At 52.0% G+C, this 24,071-nt stretch overlaps 1 protein-coding gene across 1 annotated transcript in view; it reads right to left on the bottom strand.

Annotated features, from left to right (window-relative positions):
* The window catches only part of CMTM7 (CKLF like MARVEL transmembrane domain containing 7), a 35,231-nt gene extending 11,776 nt beyond the window's left edge, over positions 1–23,455 (bottom strand). Inside the window, exon 1 of the mRNA XM_084902223.1 lies at positions 23,227–23,455. Coding sequence (XP_084758349.1) covers positions 23,227–23,400 — 174 coding nt within the window. The 5' untranslated portion in view covers positions 23,401–23,455. The remainder of the gene's footprint in view (positions 1–23,226) is intronic.
* Between the last annotated feature and the right edge of the window lie 616 nt (positions 23,456–24,071).

Genomic DNA, 24,071 nt, shown 5'->3' with positions numbered 1-24,071 from the left:
CCCGAGCTGCCAGGCCGAGAGCTCATCGCTGCTCCACCACAGCCCCTCAGCCCTCCCTGGGCAACTCGCTGTGAAAGGAAGCTTCCAGAACGCTGTCCGCCGGGCCTGAGCCCGCCTACCACGCCCTCTGCTTCAGGCAGGCCAGATTCTGGACAGTCTCCTTTAGACAGCAGAGGGCGTGCAAGTAGGCAAGCTGCTGAAAGCTTCCTTATTTTTTATTTTTATTTTTATTTTTTTAAATATTTTTATTGATATTGTACAGAGAGGAAGGGAGAGAGATAGAGAGTTAGAAACATCGATGAGAGTCATCGATCAGCTGCCTCTTGCACACCCCCTACTGGGGATATGCCCGCAACCACGTTACATGCCCTTGACCGGAATCGAACCCGGGACCCTTCAGTCCCCAAGCCGACGCTCTATCCGTTGAGCCAAACCGGTCTTGGCATTTTTTTTTTTAAAATATATATTTTATTGATTTTTTACAGAGAGGAAGGGAGAGGGATAGAGAGCTAGAAACATTGATGAGAGAGAATCATCGATCAGCTGCCTCCTGCACACCCCCTACTGGGGATGTGCCTGCCACCAAGGTATATGCCCTTGACTGGAATCGAACCTGGGACCTTTCAGTCCGCAGGCCGACGCTCTATCCACTGAGGTTAGGGCTCATCAAGGTTTGGTGGGTAATCCTCACCCAAGAATATTTTTCCCATTGGTTTTTTTTTTTTTTAAAGAGAGAGTGGAAAGGAGGGGAGAGGTGAGAGAAAACACTGAGGTGAGAGACACACACAGACTGGTTGCCTCCCATACACGCCTGGCCGGGCCCGGGAACGAACCTGCAACCCACCCAGGTACATGCCCTTGACTGGGCCTTGAACCCCGGACCCTTCGGTGTGCGGGCTGACACTCTAACCAGTGAGTCACACAAGCCAGGGCTCGTCAAGGTCTGTTCTTCTAGATTGAACTGCGATGAGCCCCGGAAATAAAATATCGAACATAAACGTCCATGAGCAAGCAATGCTGCCGGGACCCTCAGTGTGGGGTCTCTCTCACACACCCGCCCAATCGCCTCCGGTTAGAAACCAGCCCCTCTGCTCCACACTGTGTCCCTTCCGACTCCAGATGGCGAGAAGAGACTCTTTTTGTGAGAAACGAGCAGTGGGTTTCAATTTCACAGATGAAGCAGGCAGACATCCCCAAGAGACACACTGCCCCCTGAGAACTGGGGAACTCAGACACGCGGGCCCTAACCCCGAGCCAGGCGCCAGACAGCCCGGCCAGGCTCTCCGCCGGGGGTGTCCCCCAAACTCCCCGCCACGCCACACTGAAGACGCCGAATGGAGGTGACCTGACAAGCAGCCGGTGCCAGAGGGTCTCCCGTGACAGGTGCCTCCTGCTCCAGCGGGGCCGACAGAGACCACCGTGGGCCTCGAGCTGAGAGATCCTGAGCCAGAGGCTCACATAAACCCTTCAGCATAAAAAGGCTCCATCCCTGAGCCTCGTTTTACAATCCGAGCATCCTACTGTGATTCTCTCGTGCACATGCTCTGAACTGGTGTTTCTGCTGTTAGACGGATCTCGTGTCGACGTTACTATTTAAAAAAAAAAAAAAAAATGTATTGATTTTTTTTACAGAGAGGAAGAGAGAGGGATAGAGAATTAGAAACATCGATGAGAGGGAATCATCGATCAGCTGCCTCTTGAACACCCCCTACTGGGGATGTGCCCGCAACCAAGGTACATGCCCTTGACCGGAATCAAACCTGGGACCTTTCAGTCCGCAGGCCGACGCTCTATCCACTGAGCCAAACCGGTTTTGGCAATGTTACTACTTTATGACTGGCCCATCGAGAAGATCTCAGTAAGGGCAGAGGGGGTTCTCCCCCTCCCTGACACCCTGGGAGGAAGGAATGGAATTTTGAAGGCTGGCTGGACAACTTTTGGAGGAGACCCAAGAGGTACGTTCTGGAGATGCCCTCCTCTGAGCTGGACAGCGGAGGCCGGGGGTGGGCTCGGGGGCCCTGCGGCCTGTGCCCTCAGCAGGCCGGACCCCTCCATGCCCCTGCCCGGTCTGGTCCCCTGCGCATGCCTGGGTCTGGCTGAAGCTGGCACCAGACACATTTTGTTTTAAGAGCCCTGGGGTGGATTCTGGCAGGTCACCTGACCCCACCATCTCCCCGAGTTTTTTATTCAGACCTTGGAATACTGTGTCAGTGAGAGAGCCAGGCAGGAGGAGGGGAAGTAACGAATGAAACACCAAAAAGTCTCAGGCCTGCCCTGGCCGGTGTGGCTCCGTGGTCGCACCAAAGGGTCTCAGGTTCGATTCCCAGCCAAGGGATGTACCTGGGTTGCAGGTTCAATCCCTGGACTCATCAGGTGCGTGTGGGAGGCAACCCATCGATGTGCCTCTCTCACATCAATGTTTCTCTCTCTCTCTCTCTCTCTCCCATGCTCAAATGGAAAAAATATCTTCGGGTGAGGATTAACACACAAACAAACAAGCCTCAGGCCCAACTCCAAGAGGCTTTTCTGCAAAAGCCTGGGAGATGAAAGCCAGGCGTGTTTGAACGTCAGAGCCGCGAACGCTGAGGCCCAGGGTGGAGACGTCGTGGCGAGGAGAGCAGGCCCATAAATGGCTCTGCAGGCAGAGGAGTGCACACCGCTCCCCCCTTTGGCTGACTCCTGCCCTGGGGTGTAGGCAAATTCACCCCTGCCTTCCTGGTAAAGCCCCCACCCGCCACCACCAGGAAACAGCCCCGGTGCCATCTCCTCACCACCCACGGGCGGAGAACCTCACCCCGGCTTACTTCCTCTGGCCCGCGCCTCACTCACCGGCTACACAGGCTTCTCCCCACCCTCACGCCCAGCACACAGTTCTCTTCTGTATTCAAATGCAAAAATCCCATAGAAAGCCCATGGAAGGCCCTCGCTGGCATGGCTCAGCGGATAGAGCATCGGCCTGCGGACGGAAGGGTCCCGGGTTCTATTCCAGTCAGGGCATGTGCCGGGGTTACAGGCTTGATCCCCAGTGAGGGGCATGAAGGAGGCAGCTGATCCACGATTCCTCATCACTAATGTATCTGTCTCTCTCCCCCTCTCCCAAAAGCAATAATAAAAAAAAAAGTATATTAAAAAGAAAGAACACCCAAGGGAGGGGGAATGACCTAGGGAACATGCTGTCAGGGTCCTCGGGTCCAGGCCTCAAGCAGCCGGGTAATGGACTGGTTTCTGAACGGAACCACAGTCACCTGCAGGAAAAACCAGAGTCTGTGTATGTGTCCGTGCTGGGAATGTTTCTGGAAGGCCACGGAAGGAGCTGCGAACAGCGGTTGCTTCTGGGGAGGAGAGTGAATTATTTAGTGGTTTAGGAAATGCGTTTATTTTGTTCTCCTGTGTTAGAAAGACCACAGGTGAAGCTGTAAAACAGCATGTCTGAAGGACCTGTCTCGGGGATCTTTCATGGCACATATAGACAGACTACCCTTTTCTCTTAGTTGGCTGCAGCTATATTTGACCCAGGGATTCTGAGCCTTAGCACTGGTGACATTTGGGGCCATCTTATAGGACTTTTAGCAGCCAGTAGTGACACCCAAAAATGTCTTTGGACATTTTCAAAAGTCCTCCGGGCAAGAACCACTGCTTTAGACAGACTTTTATTAACGGGTGTTTATCCCATCCCGTTTCTGACAAATACAATCTTTTAAAAAATATATATATTTTATTGATTTTTTACAGAGAGGAAGAGAGAGGGATAGAGAGTTAGAGACATCGATGAGAGAGAAACATCGATCAGCTGCCTCTTGCACATCCCTCGCAACCAACGCACATGCCCTTGACGGGAATCGAACCTGGGACCTTTCAGTCTGCAGGCCGATGCTCTATCCACTGAGCCAAACCGGCTAGGGCCATTGTGCGGTAATCTGATCGGTAACCATAGTGTCTGGAGCAGGCACCGAAACAAAAACAAAAGAAGGTCCCACTCGCTCTGTTTTGAAAGTAGCACATGAATTGTTCTGGGTTTCATGTTTTCATTCTTCGCCACCAAGAGGCTGCGTTCTGTCCAGAGGGCGGTGAGGAGCCCAGGTGAGAGAGAGAGAGAGAGAACATCTGGGACTGCACCTGGGACGCTGTCCCCTCCGCAGAGATGCACTGGGGGCAGGCTCGGTGGAAAGGCAGCTGTCGCCTCTGGGAACGCTGTTACTGCATATGCTGCGACAGAAACCCGCTGTGGCGGAGGTGACTTGAGAATCCCCGCCGCCATCCTGTATCACCGAGTGGATGTGCATAGGACTCCTCGGCGGACAGGAGGCACTCACCAGTGGGACTGAACCCGCTGCTTCAGGTAGAGGGGCACAGAAGGAAGGCATTCTCTCAGCCCCACACCCGAGCAGCTCAGCGTGGGAGGGTCCTTGGTTGATGCTTCCTGGTAAGATTTCATTGGAAAAGAAGATCCTACGACCAACTATAGCTACATGTTGGTTTTCTTTAAATTAAATGCGGCATCTGAAACTGGTTTGGCTCAGTGGATATAGAGCGTCAGCCTGCGGACTGAAGAGTCCCAGGTTCGATTCCGGTCAGGGGCACGTACGTTGGTTGAGGGCACATCCCCAGTAGGGGGCATGCAGGAGGCAGCTATTCGATGTTTCTCTCTCATCAAAGTTTCTAACTCTTTATCCCTCTCCCTTCCTCTCTGTAAAAAATCAATAAAATATATTTTAAAAAAAACTTTCTTAAAAGAAAAATTAAATGCGGCAATTCTCCCCACAGTGCTGCAGCACAGGTAGGCTCTTTCGAGTTTGGTGAGCTCTTACCGCCGAATGTGGCCAGGAGCCTGCTGGTCCCAACAGGAGGAAAGACACGTGGCTGGCCAGTGCCGAGTCACTCCAGCTACCTCAGCTGCCTCCTGCCCAGCTCAGAAGACAGAAGCCAACCCCCAGACATGGAAGCCAGCCCAGTTCACGATTACCAGAGCCTACCCCAGAGGACTTCAGTCATGTGACTAACAAACACTTATTGGTGACTATTTGTTACGCAGCAAAAGCTAACCGATACACCCGTTTTCAGAATTTTCTTGGTTTCCCAGTCAGGCAACCCTAGTTTTTAAAGTGGAAAGAAGAGCCCGGCTGGCATGGCTCAAGGATTGAGCACTGACCTAGGAACCAGGAGGTCAACAGTTAGATTCCCAGTCAGGGCTCATGCCTAGGTTGCAGGCTTGGTCCTGGGTGGGTGGGGGGGGGGGCGGGGGAGGGAGGAGGTATGTAAGAGGCAGCCAATCAATGATTCTCTCCCATCATTGATGTTTTTCTCTCTCTCTCTCCCTTTCCCTTCCTCTCTAAAATAAATTTTAAAAATATTAAAAAATGGAAAGAAGAATAAAGTTATTTATTCAACGATTATTTATTGAGTACCAACCACATTCTCAGTCCTGTACTGAAAACTAGCGATAGAAGGCGACGTTGGTTTCCATTTTGCCAAAGACAATGCTAAGGAAACCTGGGTTCTGCTCGGGACTCTGGCCACTGTCCTGGGGAAATAAATATAAGGAGGAGCTGCAGGGCCAGACTCGGCAGGAGGCCTGGCACCCAGCCCTGGGCACCTGGCAGAAGCCCTCGCTTGTTGGATCTGAGAATGTGGGTGTGGGATGCCTTGGCTACAAACCCAGGCAGCCCAATGCCAACTCAGTGCCAGGCTGGGGAGGAAGGAATTAGAGATAAAAAATGACAAAGCAAGTACACAAGCACCATTAAGGGTTTGAAAGCATGCGTCACTAAGGAAAAACCACAGCGGTGAAGGATGTGTGCTTGCCGTACGGTACCCAGTGAGGCGTCGAGAAGGAAGTCTGATTGCTGGCCAAGGGTTGGCCTCCGATCAGAATAAGTGAGGATGGATGGGCGCCTAAGGCATGGCTGGCAACCCCCGTAAGTCAAATAGTCGTTTCACAATCACAGCTACTTAGTGGGCCAGTTAGCCTCCCTGGGCCTCAGTTTCCTCACCTTTATTTTTTATTTATTTATTTTTAAAGAGTAATATTTAAAAAATATATTGATTTTTTACAGAGAAGAAGAGAGAGGGATAGAGAGTCAGAAACATCGATGAGAGAGAATCATCGATCGGCTGCTTCCTGCACACCCCCCACCGGAAATGTGCCTGCAACCAAGGTACATGCCCTTGTCCGGAATTGAACCTGGGACCTTTCAGTCCGCAGGCCAACGCTCTATCCACTGAGCCAAACCGGTTTCAGCTTTCCTCACCTTTATAATGGGGATAATAACAGACCCACCACACAGAGTGATATGAGGATTAACGGGGCTTTCATTTGGGTACACTTTTTAGAACAGCAGAGGGAACACTGTGAAAGAAGGCACCGGGGTGGACAAACATTTGGGCACATTTGGGAACCGGGGAGCTGTCGCTTTTAGGCAAACTCTCCGCGTGTGTGCAGGGGCGCAGTGGGATGAAAGATGGCAGGGAGCAGCGGGGCATCAGGTTCCAGGCTGAGAAAGCGGGCATTATTGGGGAAGGGGGGGGCAGTGGGGAGTCAGTGCAGGTTACTGAGCAGAAACGAGCCTGAGGCAGAATTGCACTTTCAGAAAACCAATGTCCCCGTGGACGGGAGACGGGAGGAGGCTCAGAGGTCAGTGAGGGGAAGGCGGTGTCAGTGCCAGTGAGGTAATGAGGATAAGAAGGAAGCACCAGCTGGAGGGGTGGGCGAGGACAGCAGTGGCATGGAAGTCCCAGGGCAGCCTCCGGGGATCCAGGCTGCATGGCGATGTGGGGAATAGACCCTCTGACACACACACACACACACACACACACACACAAAGAGACACACAGTCACACACACATATGCACACACAGACACACACGCAGATACACAGACAGAGACACACATAATACACATACACACAGACACACACGCAGATACACACACACAGACACACAGACACACACACACACACACGCACGGTCTCTGCAGCTGGTGGGGCCAACAGGAAACTCCCCTTGCAGCTGCCTCAGGTCCCCCAGGCTGCCGGCAGCTTGCTCAGGATGAGCTGGCAACTCCACGTGTCCAACATTTCCACCTTCGAAAACCACCGGCTGCAGGAAAACGCACCGCGCCTCACCCCGCCACAGGCCCTGGGTCCTGCTCTGGGGCCCGTTCTGGAGCACAGATCCCGGAGAAGACCCATCCCACTGCCCTCTGGCTGCCCGGGCCTCTGGGGAGCAGAGAGCCAGCGTGGCGAACCGCCCCCTCAGACGGACAGGACCTGGGGGCTGCGGGGCGGACGCCTCGCCCCTTCTTCCCTCCCTCCCCCAGCTGCCCTGTCCTCCGTCCACAGACACGATCAGAAAGTCCCGATGATCAGAATTCCAGCCCATTACACAGGTAAGTCACGAACTGGGCACCCTTTAACATAGTAATTACTTAATTGAAGGAGTGCAAACCACTCACATGGACCGAGTAAAGTAAATAAATGAACTGAAATCTTTGTAATAAACACAAACTATGAAGAGAGATGACCCTATGGTTACTTAATGCCTCCTAAGCATTACTATCAGAATAGGTGAGTCTGCTATTAACAAGTCTTATGGGTATTTTTTCCAAATAAATTTGCATTTATTTCGGCAAAAACAAAGGCAAGATCACTGTGACCTGACCTGTGACCCCAGGCTCCGGGGAGTCATTTCAGGAGCCGCCGGAGCAGGCCCTTCTCGGATGCCGCACTCTGCACTCTCCTTCGCCCTCTCACCGGTGGTGAGTCACCCGAGTGCTGCCGGTAACCACAAAGACCTTCCTTCAGAAAGTTCCCTGCCCCCAGGGCCCTCGCCTGTTAAAAATGACCCGGTGAGGCTGGACCCGGTGCTCCCTGCATGTCCCCTCTCCCGGCCTGCAACAGCCGCTGGCGGAAAGACACAGAGGGGCTTCCAGTCCCCAAGGAGCAGCCCTGCTTCTGCCCTGGCCTGGGTACCTCTGGAAGAGGCAGGGAAGACATGAACAAAAGGCTCGCCCTCCATGCCTCCTCTCATGCACCTGCTGGTGGGGACTAACCGGGCCCCTCAGGTAAATCCCACCCAAGTGCACTGCCCTCCAGGGACAGCATTTAGCAGGACCCCACACAGGTAAGACAGATCGGCTACTGGACTCACATGCTGCTTCTTCTTCTTCTTTTTTAAAAAAAATATATTTTATTGATTTTTTACAGAGAGGAAGAGAGAGGGATAGAGAGTTAGAAACATCAATGAGAGAGAACCATCGATCAGTTGCCTCTTGCACACCCCCTACTGGGGATGTGCCCGCAACCCAGGTACATGCCCTTGACCAGAATCGAACCCGGGACCTTTCAGTCCGCAGGCCGACGCTCTATCCGTTGGGCCAAACCGGTTTCGGCTTAAATATATTTTATTAATTTTTTACAGAGGGGAAGAGAGAGGGATAGAGAGTTAGAAACATCGACGAGGGAGAATCATCCATCAGCTGCCTCCTGCACATCCCCCACTGGGGATGTGCTCGCAACCAAGGTACATGCCCTTGACCGGAATTGAATCTGGGACCCTTCAGTACGCAGGCCGATGCTCTATCCACTGAGCCAAACTGGTCAGGGCTGTAAAAAGTTTTAAAAATAATCTTAACAAATTTATTTTCCTTCACCAAATTTCCTTTACATATATTCACAATTTTTTAAATATATTTTAATTAAGTCTGAATGACCTCTCCAATAATCATAAATAATAATGCTAACTGGTAAAAGATTTGTGATATCATTAAAAGCATTTCCTTCCTTCCCTCTTTCTCTTAGCAGTGCCTCAGAGGTGATGGAACACCACACCTGTGTAGTGTCCAGATTTTCAGCCCACGGGGGAGCGTCCGGACCTGCCTTGTTCACCGCTGTACCCCCAGCAGCTGGCACAGGGCTGGGACAGAGTGGGCACTAAATACACATCTGGCGAAGGGACTTAAAAGCCTTGGCTGGGCAAAGAGACATGACTAAGACCCAACCAAAGGGTTAGTACCTGCGCCAGAAATAGAGATCCGAAAGTGAGCTGGCCCCGCCTGGCACTGGATTCTTTTAGCCTTTAATCCCATACAGGGATGCCACTATTCAGTGTTCTCTGGTGGTGTTTGAAACGAGGAGCCCTGTCCTGACAGCTGGACAGCCTGACAGACGCTGCTCTCATCCCTCGCCCTGCCTGTTTACCTTGGCTGAGGAACCCATGTTTGGACAGTGTGAGCCAGTGGAAACCTGTTAGCTCAACCGGACAGAAAGGGAAGGTGCTCCGGCCCCCAGCCAGTGCAGGAACCACATCTTTGTCAGAAACTCCGGTTGGGGGGCCTGCCTTCTCCTTGCTGGGGGGCCCACCTGCCCTGAGACTCCCCGCTTCCCGGCCCGCAGGCCTGAAATGATGCGCCTCTGGCCCCGTAGCACATTCTGGGCCTGGAAAGAGGGGCCCTTCCGCAGCTGGGCCACATGGCACCCCCAGCAGGCACCCCCAACACAGGCTTCTCAGGAAGATCCAAGTTGGCCAAGCACTTCACCCAGATCGAGTTTTTTTTTTTTAAAGGAGTGCTGTTACCAAAAGCTTTGGCCAAGAAAATATGCTTTCATTCATTATTCACTAAAAAAAAAAAAGATTGAGTGCCATTTAAAAAATGTTTTTATTGATTTTATTCATTTATTTATTAAAAATATTTTTATCGCTTTCAGAGAGGAAGGGAGAGATAGAGATAGAAACATCAATGATGGGAGAGAATCACCGATTGGCTGCCCACTTCATGCCCCCCACCAAGGATGGAGCCCAAAACCCGGGCATGTGCCTTTGACTGGAATCAAACTTGGGACAGTTCAGCCCACAGACTGAAGCTCTGTCTGCTGAGCCAAACCAGCTAGGGCTGTTTTTGTTGATTTTAGAGAGGATGGGAGAGGGAAAGAAACATCAATTGACTGCCTCCTGCACGCCCACTACTGGGCATTGAGCCTATACCTGGGCATGTGCTCTGACCAGGAATCGAACCAGTGACCTTTCGGTTCATGGGTCAACAATCAGCTGAGTCATTCCCTCTGGGCTAGGAGTGCCTTCTGTGTCCCAGGTACCCCCTTAGGGACCAGGTGACCAAGACAGAGAAAGGTCGCTGCCCCACTGCAGTCCTGGTCCTGGTGGTGAGGACCACCACAAAGGAGCAGCAAAGCAGTGAACAGGGGGCTTCTGGGGGGTGGTGTCAGGGTGGAGCTAGGAGGAGGGGTGTCGGGGAAGGCTCTCAGATCTGGGGTTGTTTCCGTTTCCTGATCTTTAAATATAAAAAATGGGGCCTTGGAGCCCTCTGCCTACAGCTGACAGTAGAAGAGTAGAGGATCCTGCCTCTCAGAAGCCTCAGACCGGAAGTGGCAATATCACTTCCACAATCATTCCACCGGCGAGAGCCAGCCAGCCGCACGGCCTCGCTCAAATACGAAGGCTGCAGGAAACATCTGTCTGCACCTCGGTCACCAGGAACAAGCCCACATTGTAAAAGAGGGAGCATGAGCTTTGGGGTAACAGCTAAATATCTCTGCCATCAGGTTGACCCCATACATACAGCAACAACTGTGGTACATAATTATCATGAATTCTAAGGCTGGCTACATAATTATCATGAATTCAATCTGGGTGAAGTGCTTGGCCAACTTGGATCTTCCCGAGAAGCCTGTGTTGGGGGTGCCTGCTGGGGGTGCCATGTGGCCCAGCTGTGGAAGGGCCCCTCTTTCCAGGCCCAGAATGTGCTACGGGGCCAGAGGCGCATCATTTCAGGCCTGCGGGCCGGGAAGTGGGGAGTCTCAGGGCAGGTGGGCCCCCCAGCAAGGAGAAGGCGGGCCCCCCAACAACAACAACAAAAGAAAGATGAAAAAATAAGAGTCCCTAAGTAATAGGGGCTGCTTGCTGTGAGGATTCAATGAGGTAATTCATGTCAAGCTCACCGAAGAGGACGTGGTAGGGGAAAAGGCCTCCATAATGTTTAACCATTGTCCCAAGACGTGCTGTTAAGCTCAACGTGAACCATTAACTAACTTCAGATCGGAAGTTAGCAAAAAGGACTTTTGTGAACACAAAAGCGCTAGCATTGAGATGCGGCGTGCCAAGATCCAAACAAGTCTCCTGTTGCCTCCGTGGTAGCTACAATAGGCTGAGAGTCAGAAGGGTCCTCCAAACTAGCTTTAACGTCCAATCCGGGGCTGCTCTGGCCTGGACCATTCTCACAATGTCAAGGTCATGAAGGACGAGAGAGACTCAGAAGCTGTTCCAGATTGAAAGAGATTCAAGAGACAGGACAACGGAACGTGTGGCCTAATGCAGTCCCAGACCAGAGAAAGGACATTAGTGGGTCAACTGGTGAAATCTGAACACGGCCCTAACCGGTTTGGCTCAGTGGATAGAGCGTTGACCTGCAGACTGAAAGGTCCCGGGTTCTATTCTGGTCAAGGGCATGTACCTTGGTTGTGGGCACATCCCCAGTGGGGAGTGTGCAGGAGGCAGCTGATCGATGTTTCTAACTCTCTATCCTTCTCCCTCTCCCTTCCTCTCTGTAAAAAATCAATGAGATATACTATATATATATATATATATATATATATATATATATATATATATATATAAAATCTGAATAAGGCTGGTAGGTTAGATAATAGCACTGGTGTCACTAATTTCCTGATTTAGCGACCTGTACCTTGGGTGCGTCCAAGAAGGTCCCGTCCCTCTTAGGAAAGCACACTGCAGTGGTTCGGAGAGAAAAAGAATGCGTATGTAAGTGGAAAAGGAGTCAACAAATGTTAACAATGTAAGAACCTGGGGGAAGGGCATCAAATCTGAAATGACTTTGTAAATGAAACGTCACAAAAGTGTGTATAGATGTCTGTGTATACACAGAGAAACATAATTTAGAGACACCGGGCACTTCTAGAAACATTTGAGAAACGGCAGCTATATTTAATAAGTAGATGAAACAGGGCTCCTTTGCAAAGCGCTTTCATCTTTTGCTTTTAACCTGCTGTCTGAGAACGACTCTGAGGTTCTCATGTTTTTATATTTCTGTCTTTACAATTCTGCCTTTTTCAGCGGAAATTCAATATTGCCTTTCTCTCTGAATAAGCTATTAAAGCAAGAGATGTACTTACATAAGGAAGACTGAGATGTAATTGCCACCCACAGTGGCAGAGGGTGGCCACTCTGAAAACCTCTCTGAAACGTCTTTCCTGGAAATGAACAAGCCTTTCTAAAAAAAGGAAAACATTCACCCTCTCTCTCTCTCTCTCTCGTCTACACTGCTGGAGATTTTGAAAATCTGACCACCATGGAAAGTCCTTCATTGGCTGTATGAGTTTCCTCTAGCTGCTGTGACAAATGATCCCCAACGCCGTGGCTTAGACTAAGAAAGCACTCATTCTTTCCCAGCGATGGAGGCCAGAAGTTAAGAATCAGAATCCCTGGGCTGAACACCAAAGCATCTGCAGAATGGCCCTTTCTCTGGAGCTTCTAGGGAAAATCCAGTCGCTGTTTCTCCCAGTTCCCGACGGTGGCTGCCCTGGGCTCCTGCGCTCCTGGTACAGCCTCCGTCACATTCTGCACATCGCCATCGCCTTCTCCTCAGTGTGTCACTTACAGAAACGCCTGTCATTGGATTTGGGGCCCATCCAGATAATCCAGACAACTAACTGCGTGTTGAAGTAACGACCACGTGTATAATAACCACAGGATGGATGTCACCATGAACTGTGACGGCAGACTTCACGGTCAGCAAGGAGATGCCCATCAGACCCCGGAGGGGCCTGCTACGCTGCAGAGTTTTAATTCCGCCCGAAGCGACAGCCAGCAAACGGGACACACTGCTCAATCACGGGGACACGCAGGGAACCCTTGGAAAATCAACGTCACGTTATAAACACAAGGGTCAGAGGGGTCTCTTTTCCCCCCTCCACGTGAAATTCACAACGCGTGTCCACGAGGCCCCTCTCTCTGAAGTCACACGCCTGTTCTCCAGGAAACGTTTCCCCTGGTTACGGTGTCAGGTCCTCCCAAGGAGTTAAAGCAATTAGGGTCAAAGTTAGCCCGACAAGACAAGGCTTGCATTTCTCCCGTGAAAGGTTACGGAAGTAATTTTCCTTCCTCTTGCTTTTACTAGTTTGCATTCGGTAAACACTGACTTGCTTTCTTCTCGCTTCGTTTCAAATAGGAGTTGAAACACACACACACACACACACACACAAAGACTGTTGAAGTGGACAGCAAACAGTAACATTAGAAGCCAGTGCGGTCTGCCATGGTAGGTCCACAAGGCACTTGGACAAACGTTCGGATAAACCGGTTCTGCAGGTGGAGGAAGGAGGCTGTGGTCAGGGATGGCCCCAGAGGGCATCAGCTTAGAGCCCGGGCAGAGACCAGGCAGACGGGAAGCAATTCCCAGGGATGGCTCCCGAGGAACACCAGCAGGCACTCCGTTCGGTGATGCAGCCACAAGGGTGCAGACCTGATGTGGGGACCATGGGCTCCTTTGGGTCTAGGAAGTATCTACTGCTAAGTGGCTTAAAACAACATACATTTGACACCTCACCATTGCCACTGGTGAGGAGCCTGGGCAGGAGTCCTCTGCTCAGAGTCTCACAAGGTTGCAGTCAAGATGTTGGCCAGGCTTGGGGGTGGGGGGTGGGGGTGGGGTTGAATGAGGCTGGGGCTCTCTTCCATCCAAGCTCACAGAATTGTTGGTGGAATTTAGTTCCTTGCAGCTGTAGGACTGAGGTTCCCATTTTCTTACTGGCTGTCAGCTGAGGGCTGCTCTTTAATAATAATAATAATAATAATAATAATAATAGCCGAAGCCGGTTTGGCTCAGTGGTAGAGCGTCGGTCTGTGGACTGAAAGGTCCCAGGTTCGATTCCGGTCAAGGGCATGTACATTGGTTGCGGGCACATCCCCGGTGGGGGGTGTGCAGGAGGCAGCTGGTCGATGTTTCTCTCTCATCGACGTTTCTAGCTCTCTATCTCTCTCCCTTCCTCTCTGTAAAAAATCAATAAAAATATATTTAAAATAATAATAATAATAATAATAATAATAATGGCATCTATGATTCATTAAGTTAGGTGACAGCCACCGGGCTAGGTGTGTCACCTCATTTGAAGAGCCTCTTAGAGATCAGCCTTAGACGCTTAGCATGTAGTTCTCTCCCAATAAGGCAGTTTACTTCTTCAGGCTCAGAAAGAGAACCTATCCCTGTGGGAAGGACCCAGTACCTTTCCGAAGGACTTTCACCAAAGCCTGAAAGAGGAGACGGAGGGCCGAAAACCAGGACGACAGGCTTTACTAGAGGGGAAGGACCCCTGCCGGGCTGCCTGGCAAAGGAAGAGAGCACATGTGCAGGGGTGAGGGCGCCTTTTGAAAGGAGGAATAGGAAGGGATGGGGCTTAGGGTACTCAACATGCACTGATGGGTGGTTTCATATAAGGCACTTATGTACTTAGGAATCAAGGGCTTAGGGTATTTGGCAGGTGCTGATTGGTGGTTCAATGTAGAGTCCATATAAGGTGCCTGGTTAGGTGCTCAGGAATGTTCAGGCTGCAGGTGCACGTTACGTCATTCTCTGTCCATCAATTGGGGGAAGGGAGGATCTATCATTCCAGGCTTTTGGTAATATTAAAAAAAAAAAAATTTGAGAGTCCGGGCAAGGTCAGGGGGGTGAAGGTCCATCTTCCGTAGCTACTTCCTGCTGAGAGGGGGCGTCATTAGGGGCGTCTACCTCGGGTCTCAAGGATTCTGGTGACATAGGTGTCTCTAGGTTCCGAATTCAAGGCCAGGTAGATCTCCCACAGCTTCTGGTTGCAAAGTCAGGCCCACCTGGAGAGACTCTCCTTTTGATAAACTCAGAACCAACACATTTGGGATCTTAAGGACATCTGAAACATCCCCTCAGCGCGGCACAGAACCAACATGACCATGGGAATGACATCCCATCGCTGGTGTCCTATTTTGTTGGTCAGAAGCGAAGTCAACAGGTCCTACCCACTCTCAAGAGGATGGCATTACACAAGGTTGTGACTCCGTGGGAGCCACCCTCGGCTGGGTCTGCCACAGCGGGCTAGGCTGGGAACCTGCCCGCCACACATGGTGGGAAAAGGGAAGGCCGTGGCCACGCCCAGGTTCAAATGCTGACTCCACAATTTTAATGGATGTTTTGCAACGTGGGGCACGCTGCAAAACCTCTCAGCTTCCGTTCCACCGTAAGAAGGGGGGGAAACAAAGAACACACAGAGCCTCCAGAAGCGTTCAACTGAGAGAAACTGCATCTCAAGTCGCCTGACAGGAGAGCAGACGCGCAAACCTTAGTTCTACCTGGAGGAACTCATGCCTTTGTCATCGAGGATGGTACAGGGAGGGGCAGAAGTGGTTGACCGTTGTGAGTATGGGAAATATAGTTTGTGCTTGTATTATAATTGATGAATTACGATATTATCTTCCATGTGAACAACCTTCGTCCTGCTTTTGCCCAGCCTTGTATCAACGGCTTCTTCTGAAGCCTTCCGGCAGCCCTGTGGATGACCTGTGTGAAAATGCTGTAGAGAACACGATGCTATAGCACAGAATCTGTCCGTTCGATAGCCGGGGAGGGGTTTTCCCCACTCCAGCTGACTTCATCTCTGGGTGAAACTGTCACTGGGTGAAACCAGCCCCTGAAACTGTCACACCTCACAGCATCTCCTTTGAGATCTGCTACCGCGTGCCCACCAAGGAACCAAATGGATAAACTGTGATACACCCAAGGAACGGGCTCATGTGCAGTTATCGCAACATCATTTCCAAACAAGGTTTCACAACATGGGAAACTACCCCACGGCATATTGATCATGAGAAAGAAATGACCCCAAGTGGTCCTTCTAGGAGCTCAAGATCTGGACTCAAACTTCCTGGTCCGAAACCCAGCTTCCCTATTTCCTACGTCTCTGGACAAGTCACCTGACCTCTCTGCACCTCGGTAAAATGCAGGTGATGGCAGGGCCTACCTATCACGGGGATCAAATGAGGTGATACACCTAGCCCGGTGGCTGTCACCTACCTCAACAAATCACAGATGTTATTATTATCAAACTACTTTTATAATCTAAGAGGAAACGTGAAAAACAACAACAACAACAAAAAGAGACTTCTTCATAAACAGTATCAGCATTGCCGCTGCCTTCTAAGGGAGATGAAGAAAGCCTGAGAGGAAGAAGCGAGTAAAACCACATCCAAGTCATACTGTAGTTAGCAATGCTCTCTGCTTCCAGAAGCTTCCAATGTACTTTGTACCCGAAAGCACGGAATTAATTTCTCCGATTAATTTCTCCTGGCCATTCCTTCTGGAGGAACATCATTTTCTCCATCTTTAAAAATGAGGATGACACTCTCAAGTTACCTAGCAATGCTTTCTGTGGGTAAGCTATATAAATCACCCCACAGATGACTTCGTTCTTTCTCTATCTAAAATTAAAAAGGAAGAAAGAAAGAAAGAAAGAAAGAAAGAAAGAAAGAAAGAAAAGAAAAGAAAAGAAAAGAAAAGAAAAGAAAAGAAAAGAAAAGAAAAGAAAAGAAAAGAAAAGAAAAGCCGAAACTGGTTTGGCTCAGTGGATAGAGCATCGGTCTGTGGACTGAAGGGTCCCAGGTTCGATTCCGGTCAAGGGCATGTACCTTGGTTGCGGGCACATCCCCAGTAGAGGATGTGCAAGAGGCAGCTGGTCGATGTTTCTCTCTCATTGATGTTTCTAGCTCTCTATCCCTCTCCCTTCCTCTCTGTAAAAAATCAATAAAATATATAAAAAAAGAAAAGTGTGGCTGCCCCAGGGAAAGGAAGAGCTAGGTCACTGCCACTTCTGTTTAAACACAAACCAGGGCAACTGCTTCCTCTGTGGGAGGCCGAGAGCTTGTCCGTTAATGGTTTCCGCCAGCCAGCGTGGGATGGGCCGGGTGGGGAGAGATCCCATCCCGTCCTCCGTTCCCCTCCATCCTCCGTTCCCCTCAGGAAGACCCGAGGCCTGGGCGCCCAGCCAGCACTGGGCTCGGAGCCAGGCTGCTGATGCCAGGGGTTGCTAAGGACCCCGGTGAGGAATGCCAGCGAGTGAGCAGCGGGCGAGGGAACCCCGGAGCCAAGCTGGTGACAAAGAAGGCGAGCATGTGGCAGGCGGCGGGTCAGGGGGAGGCTGTCCGGCGGGTGGCATGCCTGGGCCGGCCCGCCAGGCAAATGGCAGGGGGAGGAAACAGATGGCTGTCCAGGGGCGCTGAGCAGGAAGTGCCAGCACTGACAGCCAGAGACCAGGGCTGGGAGGAAGGGAGCAGCAGGGCCTTCCCTGACACAGGAATTTAAATAAACACTCTGACCCCCACAGGGAGTGCCCCCCATGAGATCCAGGACGGCCCTGGAGGGTCTCCGGGATGCATGGCAATGCCAGAAAACCTGTGGGACTCTCTCACACACACCCCCGCTACACTCCACCCTGGCCCCACAGCCCCTTCAGCTGGTGTTTATGTCTCAGGACCACCTCCTCTGGGCAGTGGCTCCCAATCTGGGGGCAGGTGGTTATTTGGGGGGCTCTGGAGGGGAATTCTTGCCAGTGGTTAAGAAATACCCTAGCTGGTTTGGCTCAGCAGATAGAGTGTCAGCCTGCAGACCAAAGGGTCCCGGGTTCGATTCCTGTCAGGGGTTCGATTTTGGTTGCAGGCTCCTCTCCAGCCCCGGGCATGCAGGAGGCAACCAGTCAATGTGTTCCTCTCACACCGCTGTTCCTCTTTGTCTTTCCCTCACTCCCTGAAGATCAATGGAAAAATATCCTCAGGTGAGGATTAACAACAACAACAACAACAACAAAAACAAACAAACAAAATAAATCCACAGGCTCTTTAGCTGTGTGTTCCTCTCATCCCTCCAGTGTATGCACAAGCTGTTGCCACCACTTAAAAGCAAGTGCCTCCGAAATCTGTTTGGCTCAATGGATAGAGCGTCGGCTTGGGGACTGAAGGGTCCCAGGTTCGATTCCGGTCAAGGGCATGTACCTTGGTTGCGGGCATATCCCCAGTAGGGGGTGTGCAAGAGGCAGCTGATCGATGACTCTCATCAATGTTTCTAACTCTCTATCTCTCTCCCTTCCTCTCTGTACAAAATAAAATATATTTTTAAAAGCAAGTGCCTTTAACAGCACCGTGGAATTTCCTAGCCCGTCCATGTCACTGTTCCTTTTCCAAGTCATCGGATGCCAAACAGTCTATTATGACTTAAAACATGATTTCTACCCCATTTGGCTCCTGGAAATGTCTGGCTGATAAAAGGACACGCATTAATTTCTAGATGTTAAAGGGTCGAGACCATTGCTGAATGCCATCCTGCTCGGAAGGGAGAGAAGCCCTCCGTGTCTCCCTCTGCGGAAGGTCACTGCCATGTACGCTGAGGAAGTGTTTATGGATTTGTGCACGAGGACCTCTCTGCAGGGAAGTTCATTGCAGCCTTGTGTGGACGTGGACAGAACTGGAAGCTCCTTGAGCCACAAAAGGGGGTGGGGGGAGGAGACTGGTCACGCAGACCGTGGTACATGCATGACTGGCTACAGTAGCGTAGTTAAAAAACAAATTGCAGCCCTGCCGCGGTGGCTTGGTGGTTGAGTGTCAACCTGTGAAATCAGGAGGTCCTGGTTTGATTCCCGGTCAGGGCACATGCCTGGGTGGTGGGTTCGATCCTCAGTGGGAAGCATGCAGGAGGTAGCCGATCAATGATTCTCTCTCATCACTGATGTTTCTCTCTCTCTCTCTCCCTCTCCGACATCAATAAAAAAAAACACACACCACACATATAAAAACAAATTGCAGACAAACATTAAGTGACATAAGAAAACATCTCTATATATAAAAGCCTAAGCGACTAGACCACTGGATGGTAGCTATGATGCACATTGACCACCAGGGGGCAGACACTTGATGCAGGAGCTGCCCCGGGATGGTCAGTGCGCTCCCACAGGGGGAGCGCCACTCAGCTGACCATTGGGTGCCAGATGCCAGGCTCATGGCTGGCGAGCGCAGCTGTGGCAGGGCGAGCCTCTCCCGCCTCCTTGGCTGCGCTACCAAGCCCACAGGGAGTCCCTAGGAAGAGGGGTGGGAGTGGGGGCATTGGGAGGGGGCCTGACCTGCCTGGGGGATAAAGAAGGGCTTCTTCCAGGAAGAGATGCCTGAAGGATGAGGGAACAGCATCACCAGAAGGATCACTCATGTGTCAGCACTCCACTCCATTTTCTGCCGAGTAACATTCCGTTGTATGACCACACCACATTTAACTCAGCCAGTCACCAGGCGACAGACATCCGGGTTGTTTCTGCCTTTTGGCTGTTATGAATAATGCTGCCGTGAACCTCCCTGGACACATTTTTTCTGTGTGTGTGGACATGCTTTCATTCCTCCTAAGCAGATGATACCCAGGAGTGAAATTACTGGATCATATGGCAACTCTCTGTTTCACAGTCTGAGGACCTACCGTATTTTTCGGACCATAAGACGCACTTTTTTCCCCCCAGAAGTGGGGGGAAAAAGTCCCTGCATCTTATGGTCCAAATATAGCCTACACATATACTGTAAAAAAAAAAAGTTTTTTACTTGCCCGGCTCTGTGTAGTCTCTGTGTGCTTGCCCGGCTCTAAAATGGTTCTAAATGCTGCTGTTTACTTTACAGGGTTGATTACATGTGTTTATGACTGTGATGTTGGGTTTTAATGCACATAAAATATTTTAGGACACTATTTGTTTCAGAATCTTTTTTTCTTCATTTCCCTTCTCTAAAAACTGGTGCGTCTTATGGTCCGAAAAGTATGGTAATTGCCGAGAGGGTTTGCCACGGTGGCTGTGTCCACCGGACGGTCCCACCGGCAGAGTAGGATTCTGATTGCTTCCCATCCTCCACATTCCTGCCGCTTGGCAGTATGTCTTTTTGACTGCCATCACCCTATTCAGAGTGGCATCTCACTGTGGTTCTGATGTCCCTAGATTCGTTAATAAGCGATAACGCCGCAGTCTTCCGGGGGCAGGAGCCAGTCAAGCTTGGGTTGTCCCCACCTCTGCTGCCAACAGCTGTGTGACTTCAGTACCTCAAACTTTTGGCCGGTTTCCCCATCTGTCAAACACGTCACTTCACTGGATTCTCAATCACACACACACACACACACACACACACACACACACACACGGTATACAGTGTGTAATGCCTAGCATATTACTGAGAATAGTAGGATCAAAAAATATACCTAACAACAGCAAAGCAGTCCCTTAGAGCCAACAATTGTGATTGCATCTCTAGTCTAAAGAGGAAAACCACAAAGCACTAGGCCCGTGGTTCTCAACCTTCCTAATGCCCTGACCCTTTAATACAGTTAGTTCCTCATGTTGTGGTGACCCCCAACCATAAAATTATTTTCGTTGCTACTTCATAACTGTAATTTTGCTACTGTTGATGAATCGTAATGTAAATATCTGTGTTTTCCGATAGTCGTAGGCGACCCTGCTAGCGGTTCTCAACCTGTGGGTCGCCTAAGACCATCGGAAATAATAAGTAGCAACAAAAATAATTTTATAGTTGGGGGTCACCACAACATGAGGAACTGTGTTAAAGGGTCGCGGCATTAAAAAGGTTGAGAACCACTTCTCTAGACCATCATGGGTACAGGATTACAAGGATTCACTGGTCAAGTGTCAATGTTCACACAGAAACTCACTTCCTATTTTTTCTCACGTTTCTCATTTTCTAATAGTGGTGACCCAGGAGAGCCCCAACACAAAGAAAGGAAGCTGTTCTCCAAAGAGCCTTTTCAATGACTTTTAAGAATATATATATATATATATATATATATATATATATATATTATTTTTTTTTTAATTTTTTTTAATTGATTTCAGAGAGGAAGGAGAGGGAGAGACAGAAATATCCATGTTGAGCATCACTGCTTGGCTGCCTCCTGCATGCCCACACTGGGGGACCAAGCCCACAACGCGGGCATGTGCCCTGACCGGGTATGGAACTGTGACCTTTTGGTTCCTAGGTCAACGCCCAACCGCTGAGCCACGCCAGCCGGGTGTCAATGATTTCTTAAGGTAACATGTTGACAGACCGAGATGAAACCCTTTAGAGGAAGTTTAGGACAGAAGGCTCAGCCTCTTCAGGATACAAGTGAGACATCCATGGTCAAAACGAGAGACCCAGAGCATGCCCAAAGGGCAGGGCATTTTAGCTGCTTCTGCTCTCCCCCAACGTGAAACGGTGGTTATGCATTTTTCCAACCAAGAAGACAAGGGAACATCAAACCCCTAAGCAGGTACCCCAGAAAAATAGGAGGAGGAGGAGGAGGAGGAGGAGGAGGAGGAGGAGGAGGAGGAGGAGAATGGGGAGGAGTTGGGCAAGAGACCAAGGCGACAGTCCTAGTCTCTCTGTGGTAATAGGACCACCCTGCAAGGGCCAGTTCACTCCCAGGGGATCTGCTCTGACCAACCTGCAGCCTCGGGGAGTTCCCCAGGGAAGGAAGGAGGCGAGGCAATCCCCAGGGCACGCTTTTGTGAGGGGCACACAGAGCAGCCACTCTCCAAGCCTTTGTTCTCTTCTCTGGACCGGACCCCATCAATGCCACCTGCAACCTGGCAAAAGGGCCACAGGCGAGAGCTGCCGAGGGAGGAGCTTATTTAAAAAGAAAAAAAGAAAAGAAAGAAAGAAATGAAATGGATGTTTCTCTTCTCTCGTGTTTTGTCCACCAGACTCCCATCAACCAGAGCCTCTCCTCCCCGTTACCTCTGTCCATCACACTCACAGACCAAGAATCCACGGAGGCCTCTGACCCAACCTTTGTCCACCATCATTGGACACATGCATGCCTTCCAGGGCTCAGGTGAGCCTGTCGGTCCCCCCCCCCCCCCCCCCCCGCCCCATCTTTTAAGGATGGGAGGTAAACTGGTCCCCTTTGGTTGGCGGATCAGCTCTCCTAATCTGAACAACAACAACAACAAGCCATGCTCAAAACCAACACTTAGTACTGGTTTTTTTTGGTTTGGTTTGGTTTGGTTTCTGCTCGTGGCGGCTGACCTGCCTCTACTTCCTAATTTTTGGCCCGCCAAGACAAGCCTTCTTGGAGGAAACGGAACTCAGTCCCCTTCCCTCCAGAGAAGGCCCCGGCAGGAAACGAGAGACCCCTCTCCACATCCCAGAGTAAGAGCTATGCATGCGGGCAGCTCTCCCCCTGGGCTGGTCCCCCTGAGCGGGCCCCGCGCCCTTCCCCGTGCTCCTCTGCAAAACGACCAGCTCCCCCCCCCCCCCCCCCGCCCCCCATCACCGCTCTCGCTGCAAACATGACCATGGCTGGAGTCACCCCCAGCCCAACCCAGTTTCAAAACACAGCCCACGGGAAAGGGGTTGTAAGACAGAAACTTTTTTTTTTTAAAAGAAGAAAAACATGGAAGCGAGAAAAGAGTGGGGAACAAGAGGGCAGGCTGGCCAGCAGCCGCCCCGGGTGGAAGGCCCCTGCGCTGGCCACCCTCCCGGCCACCTTCGTCCTGCGTGGCTCCACAGGTGGTCCCCCCAAAATAAGCACGGACTCAACAACAGGCCTTCCTCGTGGATCATCTGCCTTCCACGGTCCCCCCCTCCCCGCCCCGAGACCCGGGCCCTCCCTCTGGACGCGCGTGGGCAGGGGCCCAGGGTCCCGATCCTCCCCACAGCCCGCCGGGGCGCAGCGCGCACAGCGCGGCTGGAGGGAGGGAGGGAGGGAGGCGGAGGCCGGGGCCGCGGGGAGGTCGGGTTTCGCAGCTTCAGCGCCGCGGCCCGGGCGGCTCTTCCGCCTCCCTCTTCCCCCCCTCCCCGCCCCGGACTCGGGTTCGAGCGGCAGCCGGCGGAGAGGAAGCCGCCAGGGAACTTCTGCCCGCGTTTCCATCAGGGGGCGGGAGGCCGCGCACAGGGGCGGCTGGAGCCACTGGGGACCTGCAGGGAGGTCCCAGGAAGCCGGGGCCCGGGAGGGGGCTGCACTGGCTGCAAACTTTCCGGCTGGAAGGCTCCCTCCTCCCACCCGCCCGCGGCGCGATGCTCCTGCGCGTCCCCCCCGGCTCCAGGCTCCAGGCTCCAGGCACTCGCCGTGCCCGTCCCGGGACCCGGACTCCTCTCTCCCTCCTCCCTCCCTCCCTCCCGGGGCCGCTCCGGGGACCCCGGCCCCGCGGCCCCGCCTCTTACCATCTGCGCCACCTTCAGCAGGGCGCCGTGGGTGCGGGGGTACACCGGGTCCACCAGCCCCTCCGAGGCGCCCGCGCCAGCCCGGGGCCCCGCCGCGCCCCCGCCGCCGCCCCCGCCGCCGCCGCCGCCGCCGCTGCTGCACGTGGTGCGGACCAGCCCGGCTCCGTGCGACATCGCGCGGCCCTGCCCGCCGCCGGCCGCCTCCCCGGGCCGCCGCCGCGGGGCCAGATAAGGCGGGACCGGCCGGGGGCGGGGCGGGGCGGGGCGGGGCCCGGGGGTGCGTCCCGGGGCCGTGGGAGGGCGGGGCCCGTCCAGCTGTGGCCGCCGGAGCCGGGGAGGGGCCCTGTGGTCCGTCCTAAGTGGGCAAGGCCGGCCCGTAGCTGGGACCCAGCTCCCTGGGATGGTGGGTGGGTGCAGATGTGTGCTAAGAGCACCGACTTCATGGAAGTAGAACTTGCCAGACCTTTCGTGTGTGCAGCTCCGTTAACTTTTCTGTGTGTGTGTGTCTACCCCTCTGTGTAACTACCACCCAGATTGACCAATAGAACATGCCCGTACCCAAAAAAAGTACCGTGGTGCTCCTTCTCGGTCTGCCTTCCTTCACAGCACCCCCTTTTCTGCCAAGCCTCAGGGAACCAAGCTATTCTGTTTTTTTTGTTTTTGTTTTTTGCAGTATAGTTTTGCCAGTTCAATGCCAACAGGAATCCCCAAGTTGGGGTTCAGTGAAAAAGGAAACTTTAAGTTTTTGTAAATATATATATTTTATTGATTTTTTTACAGAGAGGAAGAGAGAAGGATAGAGAATTAGAAGCATCGATCAGCTGCCTCTTGCACGACCCCCTCAA

The sequence above is a fragment of the Pipistrellus hanaki genome, assembly GCF_964339955.1.
Source record: "Pipistrellus hanaki genome assembly, chromosome: 13".
In the NCBI taxonomy this organism is placed as follows: domain Eukaryota; kingdom Metazoa; phylum Chordata; class Mammalia; order Chiroptera; family Vespertilionidae; genus Pipistrellus; species Pipistrellus hanaki.
The sequence above is the reverse complement of the archived record's forward strand: the minus strand, read 5'-3'. Positions and strand labels throughout refer to the sequence as shown.